General features: G+C 37.3%; 1 protein-coding gene across 8 annotated transcripts in view; it reads right to left on the reverse strand.

Annotated features, from left to right (window-relative positions):
* Slc4a7 (solute carrier family 4 member 7) overlaps positions 1–19,030 on the reverse strand; it is a 96,656-nt gene that overhangs the window by 69,472 nt on the left and 8,154 nt on the right. For 4 of the 8 annotated variants that reach the window (XM_023718534.1, XM_023718531.1, XM_004634200.2 and 1 more), the window contains exons 1-2: positions 8,579–8,704; positions 785–866 (exon numbers count right to left, since the gene is read on the reverse strand). In XM_023718534.1, the coding sequence (XP_023574302.1) occupies positions 785–866; positions 8,579–8,680 (184 nt within the window). In that variant the 5' untranslated portion in view covers positions 8,681–8,704. Of the gene's footprint in view, positions 1–784; positions 867–8,578; positions 8,705–19,030 lie in introns of those variants that run through there. The other 4 variants (XM_023718535.1, XM_004634202.2, XM_004634201.2 and 1 more) reach the window with 2 other exon arrangements.

A 19,030-nucleotide genomic window follows, 5' to 3' on the forward strand; every position in this document is an offset into this window, starting at 1 on the left:
TAGTGTCATCTGCATTTGAACAAATATCCTATGACATCCACAGAATCAGGGTGAAGTATACATGGGCCTGCTCTCTACTATCTTGGCGCCCTATTATGCAAATCAAAAATTATTGCAAAGGAAAAGAAAACAAATCATTTGCTCGGATCTCTACCCACTTAGGAAAGAAACCATTTGCTCCTCCTTCTATGCAGAAGTTATTGTAGCATTTTAAAAGGCTGATTGTTATAGGCTTACAAAATGAACATTTAGATGACCACTAATGATAACTATAGCGTATTAGTCTGGCACTCTAGCTTTCCCACAAATTACCAAGCCTACCAGAAGTAAAAACCAAATAAATAAAGGAATTAACTTATTTTGTAATTGTAGTCTTTCAATTTTCCAAGAAATGGTAACTACCTGTAAGTCTGAAAGTCTTTCTCAAATCCATCTTACATGAATGCTTCTACAACAGAATAATTCAACAATGTTCTAGTTTTAGACACAGTTAGTACTTACATGGATAACTGCCACAAGATGAAACCATGCTAGAAAACTGTCAAACATTCTTCTAAATGTGTATTCTACCTCACAACAAAAACTTTTGGGGGGCCGGGGAGATAGCTCAGTGGAACAAGAACCTGCCTGGCAAGCACAAGGCCCCAAGTTTGATCCCTGGTACCAAACAACAACCAAAAAGTTTTTCAAAAAACAAACAGTAGGCAGAACTTAAAAGACATTAACAAAATTTAGTTAATAACTCATTCTGCTAAGCACAGTAAGTTGTTTTAAACAAACCTACTTTCTAGTTCTTCTTTTTCAAATTTGGTGTTCACAGCTGAGCTGGTTTTGCCAAGATCAACAACAGCTTCTTCATCAGGACCCTAAAAACAAATAATTCAGATTTACTGATAAAATCAATAACATTTAATAATTTTAATAATACACATTTGAAATGTCCAAAAAGTATAAAACAGATGGTTTCTCTCAAACAAATGAATTTTTCACTGTATTCTTTAGAAGGTACATCCATAGGTTATTTTTAAGTCCACAGAACACTATTAAAAATTTCAGTAAGAACCAAATGGGATGTCAACCATGGTATGATCCCGGCTCTCCAGGAGGCTGAGACAAGAAGAGCGCAAGAGTGCAAGTTCCAAGTCGCCCTGGACGACGTAACAAGACCCTGTCACAAAATAAATATTTTTCAAAGGGGGAGAAAGGGATGTAGCCCAATTGTTGAGGAGCAAGCCCCTAGGTTCAGTCCCCTTGACCACAAAACAATAAAAATCAAGGAATTGAGTAGCAAATATTTTTCAATGGCTTTTTGCAGAAGGTACTAAGTAACTGACAATCTATTCACTTCATGTTCAACAGAAAGCTTTTCCAGGACCAGACACTGATGAGAATCCAGTGCAAGGGGAATCCCTAGGCATCGCTATGGAATATTCTTACTTCAACTTTGCTTTTAGGTCTTGTACATTAAGTCAGCTATACTGGTTTATGGTTAAACCTAACTTCAAAAGTGGACCTGATATGCAATAGCACTTTCACTTTCATGTTTAGCTAAAAGCCAATAAAAGGTTAGAAAAGCCTTTCGGAAACCCATTAAAATATACCACACAAAAGAGAAAAATCTATGGAAATTAAAACCTTTACTTGTGGATACCTTTCACTTTTAAAATCTACTTTTTAATTTTCTCCCCGTCTTCAGCTTAAAATAATATAATAAACATCTTTTTGTAAAATATTGGAGGAACTATTTTTAAAAGAATAAAATTTTAGGGCCAGCCAAATAGCTCAGCGGATTAAAACGACTGCAAGCAGGTGCAGGGGCCAGGGGTTCGATCCCCAGGCCTGCCACGCTGGCCCCACCCCTGGGGTATGCTGAGATGGCAATAGAGACTGGCGCGCACCTATAATCCCAGCTCTTGGGAGGTTGTAAACAGGCAGATCACTATGAGTCCAATCTAGTAGCAAGACCATAAACACCCTGTAGACCCCTCCGTAAAATACAAAAAAAAGAATAAAATTTTAGCCAACTATAGTGGCACACGCCTATAATCTTAGGAGGTTGAGGCAGGAGGGTCACCGAAAATTTGAGGCCAGCCTAAACTACACAACAAGACCTTGTCTCAAAATAAGCAAATAAATAAATAAAATTTTAATTTCCCATTTTAACTTCTAATAGTTTTTAAAAGGATCAAAATCATCAACTACATTATCATCAACTTATGCACAATTCTGTGCCACAGATAGAAAGATGAACAAATCACATTTAAAAAGTCTGGGTCTGGGCTCAAATTCCTGTCAGACACAGCGAACTCTAGACCTGTGCCAGCAGGGGCTGCTAGAGCTGTGAAAGCTTGCAATCTGCACCACTGAGCAGTGCTGAGCATGATACACAAGGCTTCTCCATATATACAAACTAAAATTATATACTTAGAATTTTTCTTCGATATCCAGACTCAGTGCCCACATCCTATGGAAACTCAGGAACTCAATCAATTTGCCTAAACTTTCACATCCCTTACTAGTGAAATTTTCACTACTTGCTACCCAAAACCCAGAATCAGAATTTATCAGGAATACACTGATCTTCTGGATACTCCAACTTATTTTCTGAAGGCTGGATATCCAAACAGCAATCAAACAGACTTCGATATCAAGGCACACTTGTATATGAGTCTGAAACATAGCTGTTCAATTTAATACTGAAAACTCAGAGAAGTTAAATGACTTACTAAGCCATATTTGAAGGAGCAGAAGCAGGCTACATAGACCATGTCTGCTTGTTAGGCTACTGTATGTCATTGAGTTCCTAAGCCTGTGCAAGTACAAAAGACAAGGTCTGCTCCAAAATAAGGCAGAAGTATCCTGAGTGGTAGCAGTATACTGTCTGTTCTACAAAGGATTAACTGTTCTCATTCCAAGCATGTAGCCTGCACAAGTGCCAGGATAAGAAGCAAAACAATACACTTAACGCTCACATCCAAACAAACAAAACTCTCTCTTTGTGCAGCTATACTGACATGTTCAGATGTACTAGATATATTACCCATCAGCTAACTAACATTCAAAAATAGCTTAAGTCACCGGCACCATGATGCACACCTGTAATTCCAGCATTCGGATGGCTGAGGCAGGACGGCCACAAGTCCAACCTGGGCTCCACAGTGACTTCAAGGCCAATCTGAATTACACCATGAAAACCTGTCTCAACCACCCAACCCGCAAAAACATCGCTTAAGTTATAGGCTGAAGGGGCAGGAAAGTGATAAGAGTGAATGTTTACAAACACACATAAGGCCCTGGAGAGTCAATGCCCAGTACTGCCCCCGAAAAAAGACAATCCATTATTTACTTTATCATTCATTAATATTCATTTTACTACTATATATGTATATACATATATATAATTTACTTAAAATACATATACCTTTTACCTTTAAGCACTGATCACAGAAACATATTCCCACACAACAGAATATAAAACCAGGATACCCTCACAAGAGACCCTCTGTGACCTCTCTCTCTATGATACCCGGAGCAAGCCATTCAAGCTCTCTGAGCCTTTTTCCTTGTGGCCCGTTTTGTTTCATATTGGAGTGCCTGGCTGTGTAGTCCTGACTGGCTTGAACTCTGGATTCACCTTCCTCAGTACTGAGATTACTAGGCATGCACCATCACAGTCTGCCAGTATTTCTAACAATGAAAAAATGAAGAGCAAGAAGGAAATTTCATCCTAAGGACTACCAAGAAACATCAAAAAGGAGAGTAGATCTAAATGTGTTGTTAAGAAAAAGATCTCAGGTTAGTGAAAAACAAGTGATAAAGAAATAAGATCACATGTTAAATATTCACAAGACAAACTAAAATTTTATTTCTCTATGTACAAATATGCTTCCATAGGTATATACTTACAAAGTGAAAGAAAAAGAAAGAAAGAAAGAAAGAAAGAAAGAAAGAAAGAAAGAAAAGAGAAGAGAAGAGAAGAGAAGAGAAGAGAAGAGAAGAGAAGAGAAGAGAAGAGAAGAGAAGACCTGACTGGGCCCGTATTAAATTATTAACTGCTCCTTTCTAGAAAAGGAACTTAAGTTTGAAGAAAAACCAAGTTAAGACTATTATATTACCATAAAGTTTTCAACCAGAATGTTTCTATATACAACTTGTATCACAAATTAAAGTTAAAAATTTAAAAATCTTGGGGGCCAGGGAGATGGCTCAGTAGAATAAGTGTTTGCCTGGCAAGCATAAAGTCCTGAGTTCAATCCCTGGTTCTGCCAAAAATAAATAAATAAATAATAAAAAATCTTAAATATCTTAACACTGGGAAAAAAAAAAAGGTAATGGGCTAAATATGCATTTCTCCCTTCCCTTAAAAACTTCACCCAGTTTTTCACTGCAAAACAAAACAAAACAAAAAAAAAGCAGAACACAACTGTCTGAGAACTACACAAATTGGCCATTTTGACACACAAGTAATGCTACAAAGATATAGCACACATGTGCATTGAAACCCCCTAAGAACAAAGCCATTGGGCTTCTCAAGGGGGCAAGGCTTTCATGAAACAAGTATACGTGTTTCAAAAGCTACCATTTTAGTACACCACTACACAATTATTTCTTAATAAAAAGTAAGATAAGCAGTGTGGCACATGTCTATCATCTGAGCATTCTGGGAGGGTGAGGCAGGAGGATCAAAAGTTTAAGCCAGTCTGTGCAATTTAGTGAAACTCATCGCAAAAAACAAAAAAGGGCTGGCAAGATAGCTCAGTGGACTAAGTGCCTGTGTCTAGCAAGCACAGGGACCAGGGTTCAATGCCCGGTCCCACACGCCGTGTCAGCCCTGACCGTGGGGATATGCTGAGCCAGCCACAGAGAACAGATGTGCTAGCGCATGCCTGTAATCCCAGCGCTGAGCAGGCTAAAAACAGAAGGATCACCATGAGTCCAATCTGTGTAGTGGGACCCTGTGCCAAATACACAAATGAAATGAAATAAATAATATATAAAAATAGAAATGTCTGGGGATACAGCTCAGTATCAAGACTCTGGATCCAATCTCCAGTATGGAGGGATAGGGGGGTTATTACTTGTGTGTAGAATACAACTTTGTGTCTTTCAAAAGTCTAGATAAAAACTGTAAGCACATATTAAATCTTTGTAAAGAGAAATAGGACTGCTAACGGCCTGATGGAAAGCACTGAAAAGCAAAGCCATCCTCTAGTGTTGCATTTATTTCCACGAACATCTTTTGCTCTTAAAAAATTCAAATTTCGAGCCAGGCATGGTGGTATAGGCTCATATTCCTAGCATTTGGAAGCATGACACTGGAAGATTACCAGCTTGAACTACACAGTGAGACTGTCTCAGAAAAATTCATATTTCAATCTGCTAATATGTCAGTTAAAGACTGTATCCAGAAAAGACTTTTCTCACTATTACCTCCTAGAATAGAGGGGACCAATAAAAATAGCAAGAGTTACCCCTGACATCACAATGTTTTGTTCTTAACTTTAGATGGGTCACAAAGGTTGCTGCTTTAAAAGTTTACCTGAAAAGAAATAAGGTCATTGCATCATGAATACTCAAAAACAAAGAACAGTCCAAGACACCCAAACTGTATCAATGCAAGATGGACTCAGTGCGATCTTCAGGAAATTATTTAGTCCTGGTTTCAACACTGTATTTATAAAATAAGATCAATAACACTGTACTGTAACATAAAGAACATATTAATTATCCATATAAGATTAAAGAGAAAGCTGAAAACATTTACATATGAAATGACATGTGGGGCCAGGGAGCTAGCTCAGTAGAATAAGTGCTTGCCTGGCAAGCACAAGGTCCGGAGTTCAATCCCTGGTACTGCCAAAAAAAAAAAAAAAAAAAGTGTATCATGGTTATCACTATAACAGTACTTATAACATAGAAAGATTGGAAATAACCCTAGGGTTTCTTCAAAAGAACAACTAGATAAACAGAGTATATGACCCAAAGGACTACAAGCCAGTTTTCATAAATATGATTTTGAAACTGAAGCTAAGCGCTATGGTTTATGTCTAGTTGTCCCTCCAAAGCCTCATGCAGTCATGCATCAGCTTCTACAGTTTGTGACTGATTTTTGATCCAATGCTGGGATTGCAGGTATGAGTGCTACACCTTGGCCCTGGGGTAGGTAATTTGCATTACAATGTAAGGAGAAGAGAGAGGCTAACTAGCTGGGAGCTGCTACCCTTCCCTTTGCTCTCTGCCATGTGCCACTCTGCCTTGGAGCCAGCTGAGCATGGACTGAAAGCTCCACTAATTATGAGCTAAATAATCTTTTCCATCCTTCATTGTGGGTGTTGGGTATTTTGTCCCAGCAAAGAGGGAAAAGTGAGACACCAAAGAATTTATTTCGAACTAGAGTGAGTCAATCCTGTACTGATATCATTGGGGTGTATTTTATTTCTTCCATGTACTATAAGTTTTTCTAGTGCCATGACCAAATTGAAATTTGAATTTCTCTAAAAACAATTTGAATTTGATGAAAAGTTTCAGAGGGCACACAAAAAAGGCAATGTAAAAAATGAGAGAAAATGAGAACAGAACTCAAAGAAGTGTAAGACAAATACTGGCAAATAACAGGATTCAGTAACATGAGGATTCAGGTTAAAAAACTTATTATCAGGTGCCACTTTACAAAGCAAGTGGAAAACCTATCAGGGTTGCACTGAAATTATACTTCATGAGTACTACATGGTTTCTATGAAACTCCATTTCACTCAGTACATAACATACAACACATCAAGACACATGTGTAAACCCTTTATTTGAGGGTTATCAAACAAAGAAATTTATAGCAGAGATGAGAATTTTAAAAACTTCTTACGAAAATAGCTCCTTTTATAACTACCTCTTAACTCTATTGATGTTCTGCAGAGACTGGGATTGGAAGAACCACAAAGATCTATAAAATAATTAAACGTTTTTCAGCAAAAGAAGGGGTACAGATGTTGTGCAAAGACCTCTCATCCTCAGACCACTCGGTGTTCTCATTAGCTGAGTATTTCTACGGTTCTACTGAACCTTTTTACTGAAAACATAGGTGAAGTGTGGAAACCTCTCAGTTATATACTTTTCTATTGGCCTGCTTTTCCCTTTGACAGTGCTCCTGGGTCCAAAGAATTCTACAGGACTGTGAAAGGCAGCTCAGCAGTGAGGATCACACTGCACACTGGGTATACACCAATGAATGAAAAGATATTAACACAATCAAATGTTCTGCCTATCAATTAATTTACAACTAAAATATAACTCCTCCTGATAAGGATTATCCAGAGCTAATGAGTAAGCATAATCTCAGATATGGAACAGGCTTTCCTTTTCCAGTTCAATTCATTTTTTTAAATATAAAAAAAGATATACATAGAATGTAAGTCACTTAAGATCACAATTAGTGAAAGAATTAAAATTAAAACCTGGGTCTGTGGAGTGCTAGTTACATGAGTTCTTTATCCATATAGAAAAAAAAATCTCTGTAATACATATTGAGAGCACATGGGTTTTTTTCTATCAATCTATAATTACAGATGCATGCAATTACTTCTTTAACTGTCTGTCTCCCAGATGAATAATAAGTCACAAGAAGGAAAGAATCCTCATGGAAAAGAGCCAGGCCACTTTGCCTCACCATTATTTTACCACACTAAGTGGTATTTGGTTCTGGTGAATTCTCTAATAAACACATACTGAATGTTCAAGATATTTCCAAGGACAAGACACTTGCATAAAAATTTCTGCCAGATTCATTTAAAGATTCCTCTGACAAAGCTTCAACATACTAAAGTACTTAATACTTTAAATCAGTTTATAAACAAAGAAAAAAAAAAAAGCTCTGCATCAACGTATGATAAAGTTAAAATTCAAGTCACAGATGAAAATCTGAGCAAAATCAAATGAATTTGGTTTTGGTAGAAACTGACTGTATAACTGATAGCATAAACACATTTTAGTGACTTCTCTTAGTCATTTATCTTACCTGAAGAGCAAAATCTACAACTTATCCTTGCCTTTGTCTAATTACTAAGATTATAAATATATGATAAACCTTTCATATCACTTTCTTGATACCTGAGATTTACCAAATTATTATTAAAACAGCCATTAAAGATCCTTAATACAAATTTGAGTTTCTATTACATAAGATATAAGGCTACACCCCAAAAATAAAACCTCCCCTAAATTCTGATTATTAACTAGGTAATTTCACAGTCATCAAACAGTTCAATTTAGCTTCAAAATACACTTAACCATTCAGGTAAAGTGACTTCTTTCCCAATTTCTTAGCTAAGTAACTTCTAAAGTCTCACTCAATAACTCTAACTGGCTCAAAATTAATCTTATGGAGGAATAAAGATACCACAAACATTTCTAACTTTACACAGGATTTACTCTTCAGCAGATGACTTTGACAACCAAGGACATAGAGGATGATACTATTCTAAGCCACTGCTAATTAAGCCTGACATTTCTTCATGCTTCACTATTTAACTTTTAAAGATTCAGGCTTATTTGTAAGTAAAATATAAGATCTTAACTAAGTACATACAGGTAACTTCTTTTCCAGATGAAATCTTTCCATAATAATTCTTGCTTCTGGTAATGTAATGCAGTAAGTCCCTTGAAGATTCCAGGGACAGTGAGTGCACATCTGATTTAGGTCACTGTGCTTTGCAGAGACAAATTCTTCTAAGTTACTTTTATGGTACAGCCAATCACTGTCTTCTAAGTTACCTAATCTTCCAAGCTAATAACTACAACTTACACAGGGTCATGGCACTGGCTGATCTGTAAAGTAACACAAGACACACATTTAGAAATACTAAACGAAGAATGCAACAGTCAGTACAAAAGAGAACATACACTACAAAAACAGAGCTGTATATTCAGAGATGAGTGTATCCATGTATGTAATAACTTTCAACAACATGGTTTAAATCTAGTTCTTTAATCTATGAAAGAACCCAAAATGATTTCACCTGAAGAGAAATTTGCCTTTTTTTATATTATCAAATTTATGCAAACCAACCTGTAACTATATTATTAATGGGATTAATAAATTATATTATGGTTTATAATTATCATTTTTAACCACAGCGTTTACACAGACAACAGTTAGGATGGAAAATGAGAGGCACCCCTTTACCTTTCGGACTGGGAATTCATTTACATTCTTAATTACTATGGACACCCAAGGGCCTGAGCATATAAAACCTATGTATGCCTAGATTTTCCACGTCAGAATTAAAATGAAGAAAACCTTTTTTAGGATCACTTTTAAAAAATCAAAACATGACATGCAATATGCGTAACATGTGAATGAAAAGTTAAATAGTTTCAAAATTAAAATCTAAGTGAAAAGAATGACTTTTTTTGTAAATCTCTTCACAAATCATATGACAAGTGACTACAACATACAACTACTAGGTTTTCACTTCACACCTACTTGTACAGTCACCCTGGTTTGACTACTTGGTTCAAGTCAATTTAAAAAGCCAAGTGCAAGCAGATATTCTGTGCTTTTTTAGGGTCTTATTTGATTCTTCACCAAACTCAACTGAGCAAGTATGGATAGAAAAGCAGAGGTAAAAATAGGAAAAAAAACCTACATAATCTGGACAAAAATGATAAGGTATACAGGGAAAAAAATTAATTGAAAACTAAAATGTTGGGCCAGCAAGATAGCTCAGAGGACTAAGCACCTGCTTAGGAAAGCGTAGGGATTACAGTTCGATCCTGGGCACCACATGTAGCACCGGCCCTGCCCCCAGGGCGGCGGAGCCAGCAACAGAGTGTGGGCGTTGGGGCACACACCTAGAATCCCAGCCCTGGGGAGGCTGAAAACAGGACGATCACCACGAGTCTGAGCTGTGTGGTGAGACCCTGTAACAACCAAATACATTTTTAAAAAAGAAAGAAAAATAAACTAAAATTTTGCTGAAGAACATTGTATTCTTCTGGGTAGATAGACTAAAATATACGAACTAGCAAAAATAATAAAACTTTCAGTTATTATAAAAATTTACAAAGTGATTCAAAATTCCAAGAGTGTTTTTAATTAACCAAATGACTGAAATTTCCAGAAAAACTAGAATAAAATCATGGAAAACGAAATGAAAAGAGCCCACATAGTTTAACAAATACTAAAAATACATTTAGTATTTGTTAATATCAAGAAAAAAACTATCAAGCAAAACTATCAAGGAAAAAATAATAACTATCAAGGAAACAGTATAAACTGTTTTCTCTAGTATCAAACAGAATTAGAGAAATAAATAATAAATGTTCACTCCAATCCAGGAAGACTGATTACTAAACAAAAGGGTTCACTTGGCTTAAAAGTAATCAATGCCCACGTAAAAAATACAGTCCCAGGGCCGGCCGGACAGCTCAGCGGACTAAAGCACCTCCGGAGGCAGGCGCAGGGATCAGGGTATGATCGCTGACATGCCTTACCAGCCCGGCCTCTGGCGTGCACTGAGACAGCGACAGACTGGGAGTGGTGGCACACACCTGTAATCCCAGCGCTTGGGAGGCTGACAACAGGAGAATCACTAGGAGTCCAATCTACATAGTGAGACCCTATAGATCCATAATCTAATGTACTAAATACATTAAAAAATAATAAGACAGTTCCACTACATCCTACATTTGGCTGATAGACAAGTAAATTATTTAACTGTACTGTCTCCTGAATAAAATGAAATGCCCAGGTTTCTTAAACCAACTGGCAGAAGACATCTGCAAACTGATGAGCTCCAAACTTACTTATTTTCTTTTTCTTTTTTCTTTTTATGGAACCGGAGATTGAACTCAGGCTCTTGTGCTTGCCAGGCAAGTGCTTATTCTACTGAGCCATCTCCCTGGCCTTTTCTTTTCATGGTACCAGGGATTGAACTCAGAACCCTGAACATGCCAAGCAAGTGCTTATTCTACTGAGCCATCTCCCTGGCCTTTTCTTTTCTGTGGTACCAGGGATTGAACTCAGGACCCTGAACTTGCCAACCAAGTGCTTATTCTACTGAGCTATTTCCCCGGCCCCTTCCAAACTTTCTTTGAGCACGTTTCCATGATCACTCCACTTTAATCACTTTTTTGGCTCAAGAGAACTACATATATTGCAGATATGAACTGAACTATTATGCCTCAACTAGGGATGAAGTATTAGGAGACTATTAAAACAACATGTTTCTAGGGATTCTAGTAAAGATGATGAATATTAAAATGTAATTCCAGACAAGATTTGCAGGGCCTAATCCTTCCTTTTACACACCATAATCTAACATTTTCAAAAGATACACTTGGTACAGCATTAGCCACTCTAGGTTTATACCTCACAGAAATAAAAACACTGAAATATAAATTCAGGAATGTGTACTGCTCAAACAGGCAAAACACAGAAGACAACATGAAAGCACATGAAGCAACAGCTGATTGCCACTCAATAGTCTAAAAAACTGCACAATGACACATCCAACAGATGTCAGTAGTGTATTATAAAAAGGCAACTCCATGTTTAATATGGCATTTATACTTTACAAAAGATAAAACATTTGTGAATGTATATATGTCCAAAGACAAAGCATAGAAAAATACATACATTGTCTTCTGCATTTCCACAAAGATCAAGTTACTCTAAATATGTTAACACCTATTAATTCAGCTGCATACAGTAGTGCACATCTGTAGCACTAGTTAGTAGAGAGGCCAAGGCAGGAACTAGATGTTCACAAGTCTAAGGCCAGCTGGGCAACTCTGTAAGATCCTTCCTCAGATTAAAAACCTAAAAAGGGCTGAGGATGTAACTTTTCACTCCCTGGGTTCAACCCCCAGTACTGCAATAGTAATAGTAATAGTAATAATTCCACATGTATTATTTAATATAAAATATAACCAATGTCACTATGGTGAAGTATCAGTGACAGACTTTCAAAAATAAGATAATTCTTTTTTTTTAACAAGACACAATCTTGAGAGAGAGAGAGAGAGGAGGGGGGGGTGCTGGGGACTGAACCTAGGGCCTCAGTCATGCTAGGAAAGCAGCTCTCCCACTGAGCTACATCTCAGCCCCCTTTTTATTTCAATGCAAGGCCTCAAACTTTTGATCCTCCTGCCCCAACCTCTCAAGTAGTTAGGATTACCGGCGGGAGTCCCCATGTCTGGCTACTTACTGTAACATACTTTAAATCCTACTAATTCACTATCAGCTAGTAAAACTGAAGTGATTACCATAAGAAGCAAAACATAAAACATTAGATCAGCATAAATAGGGAGATTTTTATCTCAATTCAGTTTTCACAGATACATTTGAAGCAAATAGTCAAGGAAAGATAAAGTAAAAGCTCCCGTGAAACAAACAGAAATCTTATCTCACTTAAAAATATGTTTCAGCAAAGAACACAGCCAGTCCACTTCCTTCACAAGCGTGTCACTGCTGAGTGCACATGGCTTAATTTGGACAACCATTTCAGCTGTCACCACCACTAAAGCTTAGGCTTCACCGTGTGATTGCCACCTAGTGGCTGTGATGAAAAGCAGAAGGCCTAACTGCTCTAAGCAAAGAAAGCCTGCAAATGTCTTCTGCCAGCTGTTTTAAGACACCTGGACATTTCATTTCATTCAGGAGACAATAGAGAAGGCCAGTACAATTAAATCATTTACTTGTCTATCAGCCAAATGTAGGATACAGTGGAATTGTGTTTTTATATGGGCATTTTACATGTAACACTGAGTAACCAATGTACATGTGTCAAAGCGAAGTAGATTTACAGCCAGTTTTTGAAAATTCCTTTCAAATATCCTTGCCACTCCAAGAATTTTTTCACCATAGTTTGAAGTGCAATTTGGTATTCACTAAATAGTTGAAAAATGTACTTCACAAATGAAATGCAATACAGTCAGGACAAAAATGTTATTAAAACCTTTGCAGAAACATGATAAATAACTGTATTTGGTAAAGTATCATTAAGTCTGTGAGCAGTTCAAGAGTGGAACCAGGACCTGACACAGGCTGTTGGAGCCCTCTACCGAGGGAGCCACAGCAGGAGTCTGTCTCTCTTAAGAATACAATTTCAGGGCCCAGGCAAAGCTCTGGGGTAAAAACACTTGCCAAGGAAGTTAGTATAAGCCCTGGACTCAAATCCCAGCACCAAAAACAACGATTCTTCAGATTTAAATGCGAGGGACAAAGATGATGTTCAGTTATATCTGCCCTGCCAAAATGTTAATTTATAATATTCATAAATGTTTATTACAAACATATAGGTCTCATCTTGAACTACAGTTAGCTAAACAATTTTAAGAAATTTAAAAATCTGATTGGTAAGAATTACAATACAATTTAAACACTTAAGTGTGAAATTACCAAAGTCAAATTATGGTTTCATGTATTAACTCATATTTAAACTCAGGTTTTCAGTAGAATTATGTTTTTTCTCACTTCCTCTAAGGCATTCAACAAATGAAGAGTCACTTGTCTAACTACAAAAACATATTCTTGGTCTTCTCCATTTTGAAACGTAGCTTTCTGTTCTACGCTCCTTAAAGTTAACCCTTCAGACAGCCTCAGGCGGCACTCATAACACTGTGGACTACACACTCCTTTAATGTACAGGAATGTAGGGGCAGCCCCTCCCCCACCAAGAATCCCTGCTTCAGAAATAGCCAGACGCCACTACTGGTTTTTAGGTCTCTTGTTTTCTTTTTATAGTGCTTTTTATAGTGGATTGAACCCAGGGCCAACACATGCTAGGAAGGTGCCCTTCAACTGAGTTACACCTCCAGCCTCTCACTTTTAGTACTAGCAAGATCTGTGAAGAGAAATTAAAAATTTACCAGGTTCTCCCTCAAAAGTGAGTACATAGATACATACAGGTAAACATAAACTAAGCTTCTACACTTTAAAAGTTGAACTCTGCATTCTGCACAAGTATGTGCTTAGCCTGTTTCACAGAAAGCAAGAGGCAGACACAGAAGAACAGGGCCTGGGAACAGGGCCTGCAAGCAGGCCCGAGACAGCAGCAGCATCCAGGCGGAAAGGACACGGAGGGCTGGGCTGTCTCTGAGGCCCTTGTCTCCCTCTGTCTAAAGCTGTGTTCAGCTTTTCCCAGATACCAGGAGAACTGCAATTACAAAAAGAAGCCAGTGTGTTTAAATGAAGTTTGTGACTATAGATGACACAAAAGAACCCTGCCTAGAACTGTCTCAAACTCTGGAACAGCTACTTCTCCTAGTGTTTACTTACTAAGGTAAGAATTGTCAATTATGAAATGGTAGTAGGTTGGAAATTTAGATTAAAATATTGCCAAATTTATTATGCAGGTCAACAAGCATGTCTGTATTAATTACAACTGCTTGTTGACATTTACTCTTGATAGTTTTAAAGGTTTAAGAAAATTTCTATTTCTCAAATATTTATATATGAATGAAAGTTGCATCACAGGGCAATTATCTTCATACTCAATGAAACATAATCTAAAATTTAAGCTTTATTAAAGTACTTCAAAAAAACTTTGGTATTTTATTTAGCATTTTCCCATCTTCAAAAATACCAAACATAACCCTAATATTTTTTGTTTGCTCTCCAACAAGAGAAACTATTTTATGTGGATAAAAACAGAAACATTTCCTACTAATAGTAATCAAATTAATGCTTAAAGATGTCAGAGAGTGGAAAACTAAGACAGCAGACAGAGAAAGGAAACTTGGAGGTAGGTCCTCAAGATAAATGTAAGAGATGGATCAAAGATTGAGGCCTGAATTTCTTTCTCCTCTCAATACTCATTAAGATGACAGGAAAGTTATCTTCAGAATGGGGCCAGGGATGTAGCTCAGCAACTCAGTGCCTGCCTGGCAAGCACACAGTCCTGAGTTCGGTCCCCCATACCAAAACAAACAGAAAAAAGAAACTGTAATTGATCTAAGCGATAAATGAAGCAGGGTGTGGTGATGCACACCTGTAATTCCAGAAATTTGGAAGGATGAGAGAGGAGGAGGCAAGAAGATCACAAGCTCAAAGTCAACCTGGGTATCCCAGTGAGATCCTGTCTCAAATAAAAAAAAAAAAAAAAAGTAGCTCACTGGTTGAACACTTGCCTATTACGTATGAGGCCCTGAGTTCAATCCATAGCACTAAAAAGACAAGGAGTAGGAGAGAAAACTGTAACAAGAAATTTCATAAAATCTTTGGAAGTATAAAGTAAATGTATAAAATGAAGGATTATCTCACTTGGAAAATCAACAGTAACTTTAAAGCAGATGGCTGTTTCTGCTAAGAAACAAAGGAGAATTCAAAAAGCTAAAACTTGGGCTGGTGAGATGGCTCAGTGGTCTAAAGCACCTACTTAGAACAAGCTTAGCAAAGCACAGGGACCGCGGTTCAATCCCCCAGCACCACATGCCAGCCAGCCGCGCCCCCTGGTGGGCTGAGCTGGCCACACACACACACACACACACACACATAAATAAATTAAAAAAATTTAAAAAAATAAATTTAAAAAAACAAAAAGCTAAAACTTGTTACTGAGACAAAAAGCCTGACTGCTGACTGCTGAAGGTTAAAAGAAATAAAAAGAAAAGCAGACTGTCCCCCAAGATAAGTACTTAGGATACTAAACCCACTGGATTTGGTGTTTAAATAAAAAGAAAAAGAAGTCAAGGATAATACTCCCATTTCAACCATGATAGTGGCTGAACAAATGATAGTGGATTTTACTTACTGAGATAAATACAAAAATAGGGCTGGTGACAGAATACACACATGTTCAGGGATTTGAGCCCCAGCGGCAAGGGGAAGCAAAAAAAGGAAAAGAATGTACAAAGAAGAAAAGGTTTGTTAAGTGGGGTTTAAGACAGAACAATAAAGCAACTTCCTTCTGTAGCTTCAACTGCCTCTGAAAGTAGGCAAAATATTTATTAGGGTTGAGAAATAAAAAGATACAACCTGCCAAGAGCAGAGAACACTTATTATGCTCATTGTAAAGAACAGGGTAACTTAAAAGAACTATACCCATATTTATAATATTGTGGCGTAAATAAATAATATTGTGGTGTGACATAAAAACATAAGTCCAGAGGGGCACAAATCTACGATGCTATATAACTTAACTTTGGACACAGATGAATAAAATGATTAAGACCCTCAAATAAAGAGAGGGGTTGGAGATATAGGCTATGTATGGATTCTAAAGTGCTGAAGGACAGAAGTGGAGGTGAGGAGAGGAAGCAGAGAGGGCTGGAGGGTGACTAGGGACTCTTAAAGTTCTCCAAATAAGAATTACATTTTCAGGTGTGGGGGCAAATCCTCGTAACCCCAGCATTCTGAGAGGCTGAGACAGGAGGGTCCCAAGTTTGAGCCTAACCTCGGCAATTTAGCAACTCAGTAATGCCTGTGCCAAAATAAAAAATGAAAAAGGGTTCTCAATGTAAATAGCTCTGTGTGAAGGCCCTGAGTTTGATTTCCAGTACTTGAAAATAAACAGAGTAGTAGAGTAAGAGAGTATAAAAGAGAATCCAGACAGAGCCATGCATGGTGGCATGCACCTATACTTCCCACTATTCAAGAGACTGAGGCAGGAGCTCAAGACATGCCTGAGCAACAAAACAATGCCTTATCTCAAAAACAAAAGAAATTAAGATATAGAAGAGTCTGCGGAATTAAGACCATTCCATTACAGGATGGAAATAAGAATCCTGAGAGGATAAAAATCAAAGATAAGAAGGCAGGTGGATCTCTCAGGAGTATCCATACACAGCCCGAGCTCACAGGCTTTAGCCAGGGAAGCCTCTGGATACAAGTCAGAATGTATCCAGCACTTCTAGCTCACAATCTAGAGTGAGCATTAGTACTTACAGGGAAAAAAGATAAAATGTACAAGAGACCCACAAAGTCCTAACGCTGGATCCACTGAAGACTCCTCTAACAGAAGTTAAAAGACCCCAAGACACTGAGTTATGATCTGAAAACCTCTTACAGGGACTCAAGTATAGAATATCACAAGTTATTAAAAGGATTTCTGGTTAAGTTGATGGCAATGATTAAAAACACTTAAAATTTTTTCAAGAACCTAAATTTCAATTTTATGATTTCACTACAACCACTTTACAGTCAAAAATTAAAACACATACATCAATAACTAAAGCCATTATGGAGGTGCTAACATGGTGATTCAATTGATAAGTGTCAGAAATTATTCATTCCCTGAAACAAGATTTAACTCTTTTTTAAATAATCATTCTAATAACATCTGAATACTAATGGACAACTTCAGACATTTAAAACTATTCTTTTCTTTTCTGGTCTTTTTGACACAGGATTTTGCTATATAGTTCCAGCTGGCCTCAAACTCACTTATGTGGCCCAGTACAGCCTTGAACACACAGCAATCCTACCACCTCAGCCTCCTAAATGTTGGGATTATAGGTATGTGCCACATGGCATAGCTTAAAAAAATTCTTAGTATAAAAGTACATGCTTGCTGTAAAAGTCTCAAAAACTAAAATATAGTAGACCAACCTACTCTTCAATTTTTACATCTAAGAAATTCATGTTTTCTCAATATTCCAAGTAATATTCAATACTAAATTTCAATTCATTAAAATACATAAAAGGAAATCAGCTGTAGTAACACATTCTTGTAATCCCTGCACTCTAGGAACTTAGGGCAGGAGTATCACAGGCCCAGTCTGGGCGATTTACTAAAACCATATCTCAAAATAAAAAAATGAAGGGCCGGGATGGGGTTCATAGTGAAGGTCCTGGCTCAAGTTCCAGGGCCAAAAAACAAACAAGAAAGAAAAAGATCAATGAAAGAAAAACTTTCCTCTTTAGATTCTTCTCTCAAAAAGTCTCTCTCAGGATTATCCTACACAATAAATAATACTTGTCTCCTCTAAGCCTGCTTTAACCATATATTCACACAGACATAAAACCTAAGAATTACAGTCCACAGTAGTTCAGCACTCCATGCATCTCACTGCTCCTCTTAAGGCATCTGAGATACACTAAAAGACAATTCACAGCCTTACCCTGGCAAGGCTCTGTCTAGAGTTTTCCATACCTCCTCTAAATAATTACACCATCACATAAAGGTTCTGTAATGCACTATGTCAGATGCTTCAGAGCTTCGGTACAGTCCTGATACCTGCAGATGGCACGCTGCCTGAAGCAGCTGAAGGCGGCTTGAGATTGATGGAGGATGCTCTGCTGGCACTTCTTTCTCCTCACTACACTGTTTACTATTCATGGAACAAGGTCTTAATAAAATATAAAGTTGAAATTTCAAATATAAAAACTTTTTTTTGAGACTTTAGATTGAATGCAGGGCCACTGACCTGCAGCCCTAGCCCTAAAAACTGTGACAGAATATTAACTTATGTCAAGCCAGGCATGATGACACGTAGATCTGTGCCATCCATGGTACTCAGGAAACTTAGGGAGGATGATCAAATATTCAAGGCTAGCCTGGGACAACTTAGTGAGACTCTATCCCAAAACCAAAATAAACAAATAAATAAAGAAGGAGTGGGGTATAGCTCAGTGGTACAGTAGTTGCCTAACAGGTGATACTAGGTTCAATACTCACCAAAAAATAAGTGTACACACACACACACACACACACACACACACATACATATATATTTAGAGAGAGAGAGAGAGAGAGAAAGAAGTATAGATGGCAAGTAACAATATTTAGTATAAATACCTACTTGGATATATTAAGACTTTACCGAAAAAATTCACATATGTATCATTCTTAAAATAATCAAATTTTTATAGCAATGATGTTTCAACATTTTCTTAAAAGCACATTCTATAAACACATTTTGTATCACAACCCAGTATGTATGTATCTGTTTACACGTGTATATATGCAGAACACATCTCACCCAGCAAGATCCCCTTAACCCTTGATAAACATTCTTTCATTACATATTTGCCTCCTTTCTCCTTTCTCCTCATAATGCTGTTTAAAATCCACTAATAACCAGTCATAACCGACTG

This window comes from Octodon degus, unplaced genomic scaffold (genome assembly GCF_000260255.1).
Source record: "Octodon degus isolate 3935 unplaced genomic scaffold, OctDeg1.0 scaffold00059, whole genome shotgun sequence".
Taxonomy (NCBI): Eukaryota; Metazoa; Chordata; class Mammalia; order Rodentia; family Octodontidae; genus Octodon; species Octodon degus.